The sequence below is a fragment of the Apus apus genome, chromosome 3, assembly GCF_020740795.1.
Source record: "Apus apus isolate bApuApu2 chromosome 3, bApuApu2.pri.cur, whole genome shotgun sequence".
NCBI lineage: Eukaryota > Metazoa > Chordata > Aves > Apodiformes > Apodidae > Apus > Apus apus.
In genome coordinates, this window is record NC_067284.1 from 53707368 (window position 1) to 53722373 (window position 15006).

Below are 15006 nucleotides of genomic sequence, written 5' to 3' on the forward strand. Positions count from 1 at the left end.
CGGTGACTCGCCCGAGCTGCCACGTCTGCCCGCTGACGTCACCGCGAGCCGGCGCCGCCCCGGCCAATCGGCAGCGCCGAGCGCCGCGCCGAGCCCACGGGGCCCGGGGAAGAAAGGCCGGCCCGGGCGCATGCGCCGGCGCCGCCGCGAGGGCCGCCGGGAAAGCGAGTCCCCAAGCGGCGGGCGCGGCCGCCCAGCCGCGCGTGCCGGCGGCGGCGGCGCGGACTCGCTTTCCCGGCATGCCCCGCCGCCGCCCCCCGGCCATGTAAGCGCTGCTCGGCGAGAGGCCGCCCTGTTTCCTGGTTGGGCTCCGGCAGCCATTTTGGGCTGAGGAGCGAGCGCGGAGGCCGCGGAGCGGGCAGGGCGCCGGCGGAGGGGCAGACCGAGCCGAGCGCCGGGCGGAGGCGGGAGCCGTTGGACGCCTGCACCCGCGGAGTGCCTGCCTCGGCGGCGGAAGGTGCCAGGCCGCCACCGCCCCCCCCCCCCCCAGAGCGCGCTCGCCGTCCCTCGGGCCGCGGGCCCCACGGACATGTCCAGCATGAATCCCGAATAGTGAGTGCGGGCCGGGGGAGGGCCCCGCCGCCTCTCCGGGTCCCGCTGCCCCGCGCCGGCGGGCCCGCGGTCGGCGGGGAGCCGGGGCGGAGGGAGGGCGGATGAGGAGGCCTCATCCCGGGCCTGGCGCGGGGGGGTGGGAGGGGAGGGAGGGCCGGGCCTTCGGGCCTCCGCGGCTCCGGCAGCCGGCCGCCCGCTCCCGGGCACCGAGAGAGCCGTGCCCCGGGGCCGTGCGGCGGCGGCGGGGGGCGGGCGTTGGGCCTGCTGGTGCCGTCCCGGGGGTTGGGTTACGGGGTTACGGGCGCCGACCCGGCGGGGCGGAGGAAGCGGCTGCCGCACGGCGGGCCACGAGAAGTTAATGATGCCCCGGCTATAAACCGGCGCCACGGGCCCGCTGATCCGGGCGGCTTCGACATCCCGCTGCCCTCCCCGGGAGCGCTGTCGGCGACGAAGTCTGGGCGCAGCGGGCGGCGGTATTTCCGGACCTCGAAAATGCGCATCGGAGCCCAGGCTCCAACAAGTGAGGGGGGGAACCAGCTCTTTGTGAAAGCCGATCTTCCCGGCCGGTGGCTGCTGCCAGCTTAGTAGTCAGAGGTCCACCCTTCACTTTAGCTGCAAGTCATGTGTGTGTCACATGGCTCTTGCAAAACACTTCTTGCCTATGTAGATTTTGCAACGCCTGTGACTTGATAATGAAGTGCTCTTGGGGCTATCTTGAGCTGAAATAGCACTTGCCTACAAAATCTGGTGATGGCACAGTTGTTGGTTTGTTTTGGATTTTTGTTATTTCCTGTTTGTTTTGTCTTTCTTCCCCTCTCCTAGAGCGTTGTTGTACCTTGTCTGGTGAATATGGCATTTTTGTCTAACGGGCCTGCTCGGGAGTAAGAATGTCTGAGCTCTCTTGTCAATGGTTGACTGTATCTTGGCAACTGTAAGAGCAGTGGCTTGACCACCAGGATGTCGAGGACAATAAACCTCGTTTTGCTCATGGCTTTCTTGAGTGAAAAAGAGGAGAGACTTGGGATTAATTAAAAAGCATTTTAAAAACCATCTGCTGCACTCCCAATACTTCAGTGTGGGTTTAGGATTCTTTTCACTGAAGCTGGCTTTGTTGACACTCCGGTTTGGGATGATGAAGCCACTGTGTCTTCTAATGTAACTGAAGTGGTTATGGTCTTGAAATGCACTTGTGGTATGATGCTCTAGATATCCACTGTCTGTTTGGGGATGACACTTCTAAGAACTTTATTCCTCAAAGCATGCTTTTACACACAGCTGGGGCTACTGACTTGCATGGTCATGGCTTTTGTGTTCTCTGCATATGGCAACATGGTTGCAAGCACGCTGAGCCCTTTAAAATCACCTGAAGAACAAATAGGAATGGAAGGCAAAGTAGTCACCAGCTAGTGTGAGGGAGTTGGTGAAAACTAAGAGATACAGGCAGGAACTCAAGTTACATCTTGGCTTCGTTTCATAACGAGCTCGCTCCTGTGGCTTGAGAAAACACCAAAACAGTAGCTGGAGTTAGTCTGTGGGTGAAAGACCAACAGATTGTGCTTCTGTGGTTGTAATGACTCTCAAGAGTTAAACTAAAATTTACCTCGAAGACTCGTGGGGTTTGTAGTGAAAAAGTGCCTGCAAAGTGTTAGGCCACTAACAGTGTGTGTGAAGAAACAGGTTAACAGGTTGAAGGGGGCTTTTTCTGTAGATTTTTTTGCTTTTCCTGAAGCTTCTCAGCCTCTGGACTCTGATGCAGAGAGCAGTTCCCAGCAGTGAGATACTGAATGCTGCTCTGAAGACAGGAAGAACATTTTGAGGGAGTGCTCATTCGTGGTGGAGAGGACAGCTGAGTTCTTGAAAGCGAAACAAAGAGGAAAACTGTAGCTAAAGATTAACTTGTAGTATTCAATTGCCACTGCCCGATGAAGTTGTGTCTGCAGGGAGAGGATGGGTGATAGGAAGGGTGTGGTGAGATGGACAGCAAATATCTGTTGCTGTAATATGCATAGTTGGATCAGTGTTAAAGCAGGGATAAGACGTACGGGATTATGACATTATTCTTTCTAGTTACCTGTAACAGATTCAGGTACAGATGTCCTTTTAGAAGTGCCTTGCCTATAATGTAACACATTCTCACTTCTTTATCACAGCTTCAGATCAGGCTGTAGCCTCCCTGTAGGTGGGAGGGGGGGCAGTGTGTGTGCTGTCAGCTTCCATGAAATGTCTGGGCTGTGGAACAGCCTAGTGGGCTACTTGATATGCTTTTTCATTTCAGCAAAAGAGCTGAAGAGGGATGATTGAGATATTAGTGCTGGCATTTGGAAGCTAAGTTCTCAAAACACCTGCCTGCCTAGCACTGGGATGTGTTCCTTCAGTGTTCCTCTCCCCCTTATGGTGTTTAAATGAGCAAAATGTCAATATTGACTCTGTTATGACTAGATCACATCAGGTACAGTGTTTTCTGCCCCTTTTGCAGCTTGCATGTAGTAGGCTGACTAGCATAAACACACTGGTGGGTGAACTATCTTAGCAGCCAAATGATACTGGGAATTGATCAGTGCACTGTAGTGTCAGTATCTTGTTCTAGATACCTTCTTCAAGGGGAGATAAGGAAACAAAGTTTTTTGGAGTAATTCTGGGTTTGTTTTTTTTTTTTTAGTGCTTCAGAGAATAGCTATGTAGGGGTTTACAGTCTTGTGTGAGGGTGTTCAGTAGATAACAATTGAGTGACAGCTTCTGAGTTGCTGGAATCACCTGAAATTGTTGTGTTCTACCCTTTCTAAACAGGGACCTGCAATGCGAAGTGACGTTATGTCTTCTGGATTCTTTTTACTTGCACAAGCAATGTGCAGTCAGAGTGACAGTCATGCTCTTCTTCACAATTTCTTGGGTGGTAGAACAAAAACTAGGGATTTGAGGCTGCTGTGAGTACCTGTTACAATAAACTTGCAGCTGACATCATTGATGAAAGCTGACTCCAGCAGTTCTTTGTTGGAGAGGGATGACTACCCAGTCTTCTCTGTTTTGGTATAAAACCTTCTTGACATTTAAAAAAATGCCCACATGTCTACCTGTATAAACAGCAGTACTTGAGAGGCCTGCAGGTCCCCTGTCCCACATAGGTTTTCCCAGGTCTGTCCTGAATTGACTTCCTGGTCTTCTGCTGAATTTGCTGCCTATTGCATGGAAAACACATGTAATAGGAAGATGCTGCTCTCTGTTCAGAAATGTCAGGGTTGTTTTGGAGGTGCCTTTTTTGCAAGATGCCATTAAACTTAGCATATCTGTTCTTGATCTCTTTGTCAAGAGGAAGTTACCACATCCTCTTCCTGATGGGGGGGGATTTGAAAGCCTCACTCTTAGTGGCAGTACCTACTTACCTTGCTGCACACATTCTTCCAGCATGCTCTCTCCTAGGGGTGCTGAGTATGAGTAGCTTATAGAAATGGTGAGAAATAGATGAATGATAAATTTGAATTCACACCACCTCCAAGCAGCATGGAGAAGGCTATACTGCATAGCTCAGCCTGCTTTATGAAGGCTGCCTAAGCTGGAAGAGCTGATAAGTATTTGTGTTTAAAGAGCAAAACCCCATGCCTTCAGAAATGGTTGTGTGGCTCTTCAGGAGCAAATATTAACCTGCATGGCTTTTTGGACACATTGCTACATTTTAACTCAACACAAATTACTGCATGTTTTTTTAAGCTTGATTTATTTTTTTTATTTGAACTGTTGGTGTACCCTGAGAGCTGTCTCTAGCATCACACCATGTGTAACAGACAACTCATTTGGTTCTCAAGGCCCAGATGTAGGCACCTAATGTATTTTAAAATGTCCTAAAGCAGTTATATATAGAAAGGAAGGTAGTATATCATTGGAATATGGAATTGTTTTAATATTTTAAAACCTAAATAGCAAGGTTCTACCTAAATAACCTCCAAATTGATTCAGGGTCTAAGGTCAGTCTTGCTTAGTTGGCAGGACTAGGTTTTTGTGATGCAGTACTCATTTCTAGGGTCAGAGACAGAGCTAACCCAGTCAAGGCCATTTCCAGCCATGCTGCAGCCTGACTGGCACTGGCCCAGGTGTTGGTGGGGGTGAGGCAGGTGGCTTAAGTCACTTTATGAGCCTGTGGTTGCCACTTGCTTCTGGAAATACTGAAGCCCAAAGTGAGGGAAAGTCTTAATAGCAAAGGTGTCAGACCCTCTGCTTAAGGCTTCTGGGTTAATTTTGCATTAACGGTAGTGCTGTATATAAACCCTTATCATTCTTCTTTGCTTCTGAAAGGTGAAAAATTTAGTAGCAGAGTAGATCTGGTTGGAAGCTGTTCTTAGCAGGGGGACCTGAATTTCCCTTGGAAGTAAGGGGAGGCTCCTAAGTGAATCTTTCAGACTCATAACTGAAGCTTTACCTGCACCAGAGTGGAATTAATTTTTTTCCCCCCACTAATTTTAGTGAGGACAAATAGTGGTAATATTCATGTGTTACCATTCTTAAGGGGATTATAACGCGCTGCAAGCTCTAATTCTTTCAAGTGTATTAGTGCCTACTGTAAGTAATTTAACTTCAGGATTGCTGAAAATTCCAGTTTTGCAGAGAGCTGAACAACTGGGACTTCCTACTGAAGTAGGAAGGAGCTGTTTGAAGGCTGAGGCAATTGTGGCTTCAGTTTATGTGTAATCCTGGGGAAGAAGGCATAGGTTTAACAGCAGACCTGATCTCAGAGCTGGTGTACCTTCCCTTGGTCTCCATGTTAGATAGAGTTTCTCTGCCGCTCTTGGGCAACTAAATTATTAGTGGGGCAAGAAGTTTAAATGTCTCTTGGTACAGTTATTGGGTAACCCCTTGCCTGGTGTTCTGGATGATGGTGGTGGAGAGGCAGCAAGAGCTGGGTAGCTGAGGGTAACAGTAGCACTGGTCAATGCAGTCCCACTTCAGTGAGCCTTAGTTTTTAAACATGTTTTTTGTGATGAAGTACCTCTGTTTATCCTCAACCGCTGCTGGCTCATGGGGGTGGCTATGGTGGTGCATCTGCAAGTGGAGCCACAGGAAACAAACCTGTTCTTGTGAAGCACGGGAGCTGGGGGGGGCAGTGCTCGGGACTCCAGGTTGGGAGGTGGGATTTTGGTATCACCTTGTGGGCAGGCCCAGGCTTCAGGAAATGGGTATTTTGTCCATGATCACCAGTGTAAGAGTATGAACAGTAATAATGCTTCAGCTATCTTGAAGCTGTTAAGATCTGTGGGTTATGTTGTAATGTAACTCATCTTCCCTAAACATTTTGGGTTAATAACTGTCATTCTATGAAAACCGTCTTGCCCTGGGTTAGTTCATGACTTGATAGGTGGAGTAGTCAGTTCTGTGACCATAAGATGCTAGATATCCCTTTGACTTTGGTGTTGTTTTTTGGGGGGGTTATTTGTTTGGTTTTTTTTAAATACCTTGAGTGCTTTTAGCTTTACACTGATGGGGAAGGCTGCATTTCTAAGGGTCAGTTCTGACTTCTCTCTAGCCTTGACATGTGCTGCAGAACCTGATGAAGGGGTCAGTTGAGCGTGTTATTGCAGCCAAGGACCAGCCAAGAGGATGGTCATTTGGGCACTGGGGCAGAGGATTAGTGAAAAGCTGAGCAGTTGACCATCTGCTTGGCAGTTAGTGGCTGGGGAGGGATGCAGTTTCCTGGCTGGATTCCTGCCAGCTGCAGTCATTGCAAATGTTGGGGAAGAATAGGTGGGGACAGTTGACTTCGGGCATTTACATACACTTTATCTTCTCACTTGGGCTACGTGGGCATAGAAGTATGTCTGTTGTAAACTCTTGTGGTTAAATGAGAACAGAACTTAATCCTTAACACTAGTGTTGTAAGCCTAGAATGGGTTAGTCTAGCACTTGAAAAGCAAAATAACTTGTGCAAGTGGTAGTTTGTTGCTTTTTCTCTGCTGCTTGATGTCTATTCATCTTACAACTAACACAAAATCTAATGTTTTGCCAAGACTAAAATCTTAACTACTCCTTGAAGTATGATGATATTGTGCTTGTTCCCTCAGTGTTGGGAGGACTTGACATTAAATAAAAATATAGTTGTCACTTCTTCATGTGACTTGAAAATTACTAATATCACCTGACATCCTCTAGAGAATGAATGTATCCTCATCTGGCAATGGCTTTAACTTTATTATAATTCATGAAAGGCAAGTAGAGTATGTGATTGCTGTCAGCTGTAATAGTTTATCATGGAAGGTTCATTTTGCTTTAGCAGGCCACTGAAGTTAGTGTTCATAGTTTGTATATTTAAATTGCATATTGTGCAATTTGATTCTGCTGGAACTTAAATTTGGGTAACTTTAACTAAGGAATTGGTTGCCTTTGGCCAGCTATGTGGTATTTGTGAAGCTGGGCAGTGGAATCAAGCTTTTGACTTCAAAGAAATTGCAAAGATAATGGGTCTAGTGGACAGCAGGCTATTGGGGTCTGGTGGACAGCAGGCTATTGCTACCATTTGCATCTTGAGTCATTCAACCAAACAGTGAGTCTCCCACTTAATTGCAAAGCATTATTTTAATCTTAGCAAGATCACAAAGGGCTGAAGTAGGACTGTGTTAGTCTTGGTGATACTAATATCCCCATAGTAACTGTCTAGAAAAGCACAGTTCTACACAGAAATGCTCTGTTCAAAGCGTCTGCACTTCCCTTACTAAGTAAATTAAGTAAATTGTGTGTCTAAACTGGATAGCGAAGCTTGGAGTTGTAGGTGACTTCCCTAGTAGTGAATTAACTTATTCTTCTCAAACATCATAATATACCAGATACTGTGTTCTCCATTTAGTGACTTTTTTTTTTTCCTTCTGCAGTGACTATTTATTCAAGCTACTTCTGATTGGAGACTCCGGAGTTGGGAAATCTTGCCTTCTTCTTAGGTTTGCAGTAAGTGATCATGCTTGAAAACTTCATGTAAAAAAGCTACCAGGTACTTGGCGAAGAAATTCTTTGCTACAGGAAGTACTTGACAGGACAGGTGACTGTCAGGTCTGGTATACTGAGAAATAATTGAAGCATTGCAAAACCCTCCTCTCTTTTGCATTTATATGTAGCTGGTGCATATGAGTAATACAGAAAGAAACAATATTAAGAATATGTTCAGTTAAGTTTAATTCTTGTTTTCCTGTTACTTGAAAACAATTGAATTTCCATCATTACACTAGTGACAGAGCACTGAAGACTGAAGAACATACTTGAATTCTAGGGTGTGTGCCTTCAGGTGTGAAGAGTACAAATGTGTCAGGGCAAGACCTTAGTTACTCCTGAATCTGAATATTTTCAGCGAGATTTAAGTTTGAAGTCTTCATTGAAAAGGCCTACCAATTGATTAGCCAGAGGGAGAAGTAATTAAAAATTCTAGGAATAATAAGGCCCTATGCTTCCTTTAGTGAATGAGTGTTGAAGTGTTGAAATTGCTTGTGGGCTGGCTGCTATGGCAGCAATTTGATGCAAGAAGCTCTAGTTTTCCTGTCAACAGGAAAAGTTTAAATGGGTTTGATAGCTGTGAGTAGAAAAAGCTGGAGTCCCGTGTACTCCTTATCTGTGCCTATGTCAAAGTGCAGCTTTATGTTGCCATTGGAAGAGAGGAAGGAAGGGAGAATACAGGGCATTAGTTTAGAAATTAGGGTTTGATACTACTGCAAGGAGAGGGCAGTGGTTTCACAGCCTAAACAGTTGCTCTAGGTACCTCTGGAAAGAGCCTGTTTAGTAAGAAGTGGTGGCTTGGTGTGTACGAACAGCAGCAGTGAAGTTAAAGCCATTGCAACTGCTGCTTGCACAGTATTAGGGCATTATTAGACATTAAAACCAGTATGAGCATTAGGAAAATGTAACCTGCTGTGCTGATCTGGAGGCAGTGGGTTGGAGGTGACACCAAAGCTAGAGGACTACTCCCAGATCAGTCTAGACTCCTTCTCTTGAAGACACTTCTGAATTAATTTTGGCCTTATGTGAGTAATCCAACTGTTTTTTTGATAGCCAGCCTAAGTTCATGCTCAGTTATCTGATGTTTCTTCATCTCAGTAGCTTTTTCCTTTAGGAGGCTGACTTTCTAACTTAGCTATTTTATTTCAACAATGCTGCAATTACTGCAGCATTCACTTGCCTGCGTTCTTCCCACTGTGGGTTAAACAGCATCAGGCTTTTCAAACATACCCTTTTGAGTATTGAAATGTTAAGGAAATTAATGTCATGTCTTTCTAAAAGGCTCAGTGCTTTATTCTTACTAGCAGATGTATTACCTAAGGTGTCTTCATAACCCAAAGAAAACCCTTGCTTTTGTGATAGCTGTTGTGGTTATATAAAAACATATATATAAAAATAAAACTTTTTGTTGCGTATTTTACATGAAGTTCTCTCTTATTGATACTTTGGGAATAGAAACTTCCTTCATGCTGGAAAGCTAATGATTACTAGGAGGCAGCAGACTGATCTATGGTTCCATGTGTGCCTTAAGGCCTGCTGGAGACTCCACAGTCAGGTCCCTGCAAGCTGCGAAACCGGTGCAGTGTTTTCCTTCCTGTGTTTACACAGACTGCAGAGCAGAGGACATAACACAAGTACCTGTAACTCTAAACTGCCTTAGCAACCAAATGTGGCAGCAAAGGATCTGAAACTCAGATGTGGAGTGCCACTGAGGCACAACCTCTGACTTGTAGGTAGCTGCTGTGTAATACGGATGAAAAATCATCGAAGGAAAATAAAAATCTGGAGCATTTTAATAACTGTCATGGTTATTCTAAGTAGCTCCTCAGTCTGCCAACATGAGCAAAGTCTTGTTTTTTAAACTACAGTTTAGAAGGACTTAGTGCTACAGGATTTCCAGAAAAGAGGCTTTCTGACTAGCTTTTGAATCATAAATCTAGTTGTGTGAGGTAGTTTTAAAAAACTGCAGAATTTTTGAAGAGTAAATACTCAGTGAAAATACCTAGTGACGTACTGGACTTTGCCATGAATGATCAGACACTTTTTGCTAGGGAATTAAAAACCTTGTCTGGTGCCTGCCTGTGGCATAACGAGGTAGGTGACTGCAGGAGAGGTGCAGTTGTTTTGACTTCTGTTTGCTCTTTTTTCTAGGATGATACCTACACAGAAAGTTACATCAGCACGATTGGTGTGGACTTCAAAATCAGAACTATAGAACTAGATGGGAAAACAATCAAGCTTCAGATAGTAAGTAGTATTTCTCAACTATAATCTGTTGGAGTACACAGTTGCATTCATAACTACGGGTAGTTACTGTTGTACTTTAATCATTAAAATATAAACAATATCTTCCCTGACACAAGAGGCTAGGCAGTTATTACAAGACTTCCCATGATGTATTCGTAAAGAGGGGTGGTTATCAAGGCTGGCTGCCTGACAGGAAACGGCCTGTTACAAATTTATTTTCTTCAGAAGAAAAGAGAGCCTAAGTAAAAAGCACTATGGGCTGTGAGCTGATGAAGTGTAGAATCCTGTGCTGGACTGCTCTCACCTCAGAACTGTTGTAGTTCTGCAGTATTTGGCAAGGAATTGTGTAAGTGGGAGAATTTCACAGTTTTCTAAGATGCCTTAGTTTTGCAGCAGCTGTTAATATCAGGCTGCACTGGCTGTTGCTGGAAACTGCTTTTGTTGACCAGAATGGAAAAACTGACACACGCTTGTAACTGGCCTGCCTTAGCACTGGGTGGTGTTTTCTCATTATGCTTTTGGCCTTTTGCTTGGAATAAGCAGGGGAAGAGACTTGGCAGTTCTTGCCTCTAATCTTGAAGCACTCTAAAAGGGTGACTGGTGTAATGAAATCTAATATCTATGCAAGGTCACACAATCCTTGTCAGCCACTGCTTCCAGCTGGAGCAGAGGCTCCCAGGACTTGAAGGCAATGACTCAGGGATTCCAGGCTGTGTTGTGGAGCTGGAATCCAGTTTATGGCCAGAAGCCTAAGCCTTAGTCTCTAGACTCCAATGTAGTTGTTCTGAGTCCAGAGCAGCCCACTAGGAATGCTGCTACTACTGAAGTTTGTCTACGGCTCCTAACTGTTCTTAATGTGCAGCTAGCTCTGTTCTTGACATGGTTTCAGGGAGAGAAATGTTTGGGTGAGTGCTGGTACTGGCCTGATGGGTGAAGGGGTCAGGCACCTCAGGTCCCTGCTTAATACTTTCAGCAGGAGAAGAAACCCAGGTTTGGTTTGAGTTGTTGCGCTTCATCCCTTTATATATGTTTGCTGCAGCTCCTGTACCAAGGAAGCTGAAGGGAGCAGTCATGTTAGACCAACATCTCTTTGACCTTGTTCTTAACAGGTTTTCAAGCCCTGGTTCACATTTGTTCTTCTGACCATTGAACCACAGCTTCTTCACGGGTCAAACTGCTTATTGTTTTGCCCAGTGAGATCTCTTGACTACACTTGTCTGAAACCAAATAAATGAGCACTTCTAGAATAGTACCTACTGAAGTGTAATTCTCAGTTACCACGTTTGATCCTCTCAGATCCTATTTGATGCACACAGTTTCAGAGCCACGTCTGTAGCTGTGACTTGGGTATGCTGATAGTTGGATGGCTGATCAGCTGAGCTGTATGTCTGCAGGCTGGTGTGTAACCTGGTACAGCTACATGGCAGTAACTGATGGTGTTGTTTGCCTTGTAGTGGGACACAGCGGGACAGGAGAGGTTTCGAACTATCACTTCCAGTTACTATAGAGGCGCTCATGGCATCATAGTTGTGTATGATGTTACAGATCAGGTAAGTGTTAAACCTGTGCCTGGAGAGTTTCACCAAGTGGAATGCACTAGGCTGATAAGTAAATAAAGCTAGGAATTTAACAACTTGGCAGTTGTTACGGAAACAGTGGTGATGTTCTTCAGGCTGCGTTAAGGTTTATCAAGCCAAATGTGTGTGTTGGTCTCCAGTGCTAAACACAGAAATAAAAGGAGCAGTGGGATCTGTGGCTCTGAAGCAGTTCTATGTTAGGCTTAACCTAAAACTGGGTGGGTTGGTAACTGTTCTGTGGGAATACTTCTCACCTTGCATTTGGTAGAAGGAAGTCTGTGTTACTGATGGAAGTTGTTACTGATGGAAGTTGTTGAAAGATTTCTGAATGTACCTGAACTTTGGTCTAAATGAAAACTGGCATTTGAGACTGAAAATTATCAGCCTGTGTGCAGGACACAATGGAGCCAGTGCTTTCTCTGAAAGAATCTTGGAAGATTACTGGTGCAGTTGTCCAGTTTGCAGGGCTCTTAGGAAGTGTAGAGTTTGCTGAATTAATAGAAAACGAACTGTTGGGTTCAATGCTAACTTGAGTATCGGCTCAGCATGGCAGCTTTACATTTCTGGAGTCAAAGTTTGTTCCAGTATCTCTACAACAATGTGATTTGTACCCAATACCTGGTGCTTTGTAAATGCCTGGTATTCTTCTGGTTTCATCTGTGTGCCATGTCTTTTATCTCTGCTACAGGAGGAGGAAGAGTTCCAGATGGTAGAAGTTATTGACTATTCAAGATACAGAGCAGAGAAAAATAATGGGGGGGAGCACAGCAAGGGAGAAGGAAGGGCAGATTGTGTAGGGCTTGGAGCATGGTCTGAGGAGCTGTACAGACCCTGTGTTCACTCTCCTGTCCTGAGGCAGTCAGAGGAGTACTGTAGCATTAGAGTTCCCGCTTGTGTAGTTCTGAATCACACTGATAAGCTAAGTACACTGCTTCATATTCTTTCTCAGCCATTACTGAACAGTGCTGAGCTTTCCTTTTGGTTAAGGGTCTTGCTTACAGTTCTCTTATCTCCTAGGAGTCTTTCAATAATGTAAAACAGTGGCTGCAGGAGATAGACCGTTATGCCAGTGAAAACGTCAACAAGTTGTTGGTGGGGAACAAATGTGATCTGACCACAAAGAAAGTAGTAGACTATACAACAGCAAAGGTATGTTGGTATTGCTGTGTGTTTCCTTTGGTTGAGCACCTAGTCTGGGTTCTAATGCACTTGAGGAAGTTCTGGTGCAGGGCAGTGTCTTGGTACAGGGGTGTTGAGCTGCCATAAATGCTTTTTATGGCACCTTTATGGTTTAATGACCTGCTGCAGCATAAGTCATCATCAGACTGGAGGCTGGGAGTGGGGTGGTGGTCTAGGAGCTAGTGGCTTACCCAGTGGTACACCAGTAAATGAAGTGAGGTATGAACTGGTGTATGAGCTTACTATTAATTGCTTCTCCATTTGCAGGAATTTGCAGATTCTCTTGGAATTCCATTTTTGGAAACCAGTGCAAAGAATGCCACAAATGTAGAACAGTCTTTCATGACCATGGCTGCCGAGATTAAAAAACGAATGGGTCCGGGAGCGACAGCTGGTGGTGTGGAGAAGTCCAATGTTAAAATTCAGAGCACTCCAGTCAAGCAGTCTAGTGGAGGTTGCTGCTAAAACTTGCCTCCCCCCTTTTGTCTCACAACAATGAATTTGCAATCTGAACCCAAGTGAAAAAAAAAAATAAAAAATAAAAATTGCCTGAATTGTACTGTATGTAGCTGCACTACAACAGATTCTTACCGTCTCCACAAAGGTCAGAGATTGTAAATGGTCAATACTGACTTTTTTTATTCCCTTGACTCAAGACAGCTAACTTCATTTTCAGAACTGTTTTAAACCTTTGTGTGCTGGTTTATAAACGTGTAATCCTTGTTGCTTTTCCTGATACCAGACTGTTTCCTGTGGTTGGTTAGGATGTATTTTTGTTTTGATGTTTCTATTGGCATGTGTAGATGTCAGGTTTAGTCTTCTGAAGATGAAGTTTAGCCATTTTGTATCAAACAGCACAACAGTGTCTGTCACTTTCCATGCATAAAATTTAGTAAGATATATGTAAGATCTGATTTGCTAGTTCCTTCTTGTAGAATTATAAATGGAAAGATCACACTATCTGATTAATAGTTTCTTCATACTCTGCATATAATTTGTGGCTGCAGAATATTGTAATTTGTTGCACAATATGTAACAAAACTGAAGAAATGTTTAATAAATATTGTACTTATTGGAAGTAATATCAAACTGTATGGTGATAAATATTGTCTTAATTTGTATGGCTAAGGGGGAAATCAGGCTTGCATTGTGCACAAGACATCTGTGTGCAGCCATGGCTCTCAGACCTTCTGGTAGACCAGAGACCTTCCCTGCAACTAAAACTAGTGACTATGGCCCAAAAACCTGAGTTGTCATGGTGCTTAAGGCACGTACGCTGTACCAGAAATGCCCAGCCACTACTGACGGAGGCAAAATGTGCTCTGAATGTACAACAGTTCCCTAACTTAGTCTTGCAACTTAATTTATTTCTCAAGGACTTGATGTAGGGAATTCCTGTCTGCTTGGTGTAGTAGGGGAGAGAACAGTATTTCCCTAACATCAGTGGCTTCAGTGTAACTTCAAGGTGGTATAACTTTCTACCAGTATATTATGTCTTTTTCTATATACTGTTTATTCCATCCTCTTTTAATCAGTACTCTTCTGACTTAGTGCAACAGCTTAGCTTCTATTCTGTTATGCACAGAGGCATCAGAAGGATGAAATGGGGACAAGGAGGCCCCACCACAGACTGTTTCTCAAAGTAGGCGCTATCTCAAACAATTTGGAACTAACCAGCAGCCAAGAGGTTTTGGACAGTGTGTGATTCTTTGTACAGAGCTAATCAAATCATTAGTGCCTGATGTCTAGCTAAAAGCCACAGGAAAGCTAGCCTATAACACTTCCTATACATGTAAAATTGTTCAGCTTTATCTAAACTCAAATGTTCAGCCTATTCTGTAAATAGTCTCATGTTTGAAAGACCATGTAACATTCCCCTAGTAGTAAATACACCCTGTGGTAGTAAAAAATATAGCCTAGGTATGTTGTGAGGTATAAACTAAAACTGGTGCAAATATCCTCTGATTATTTTTTTTTGGGGGTGGGGGGATGACTTTGGCTAACAGCTTTCTTCAACATAGTTGCATCAATCAACAGGCAATTGTAATACATAAAGTATTGTCATGGTTAAGTTGAACTCTTTCACTTGAGACCTTCACAATAAAGTGATGTGCTTTCTATTAGAGATGTGCTTGTTGGTATAATTCATTATATAATGTGACTTGCTCCTCCTGGGGAGCAGGAGCAGTAGGAGTAGTGAGCGCTGCTAAGATCAGCAAGTGAACCCAAAGGACATGTATTGAGGGTAAAACATCTTCCCTTCAGAGAAGTGCACAAATGAACTTAAATGTTGAGATGCCTGCTACATACTATCCAAAACAATGTTAATATATACAGTAATAAAAGCATTGCAAAACCAACTTGGGCTACACCAGTTGTTTGGTGGTTTGTTGTTTTTTTTGTTTTTTTTTTTTTTTTCCCCCCCAAGTCTTAACTGTGTTCCTGCACTCCTGCTGTCAAATGCTAGAGCCTGGGGAAGAGGGCAGAG

At 44.5% G+C, this 15006-nt stretch overlaps 1 protein-coding gene across 1 annotated transcript; it reads left to right on the forward strand.

The window, feature by feature from the left end:
- The first annotated feature begins 296 nt into the window (after positions 1-296).
- On the forward strand, positions 297-14643 carry RAB1A (RAB1A, member RAS oncogene family). Its single transcript, XM_051615760.1, has 6 exons — positions 297-552; positions 7404-7476; positions 9667-9762; positions 11217-11312; positions 12357-12488; positions 12786-14643. The coding sequence occupies exons 1-6, from the start codon at positions 530-532 to the stop codon at positions 12981-12983; spliced, it is 618 nt and encodes a 205-aa protein (XP_051471720.1). The 5' UTR covers positions 297-529; the 3' UTR covers positions 12984-14643.
- Positions 14644-15006: the final 363 nt, after the last annotated feature.

What these genes read in the sequence shown, in the direction of transcription:
- RAB1A (XM_051615760.1), top strand. Translation starts at nt 530, where the DNA reads ATGTCCAGCATGAATCCCGAATA. An exon ending in TCCAGCATGAATCCCGAATA is followed by an intron (nt 553 to 7,403) that starts GTGAGTGCGGGC and finishes TTCCTTCTGCAG; the next exon opens with TGACTATTTATTCAAGCTAC. An exon ending in GCCTTCTTCTTAGGTTTGCA is followed by an intron (nt 7,477 to 9,666) that starts GTAAGTGATCAT and finishes TCTTTTTTCTAG; the next exon opens with GATGATACCTACACAGAAAG.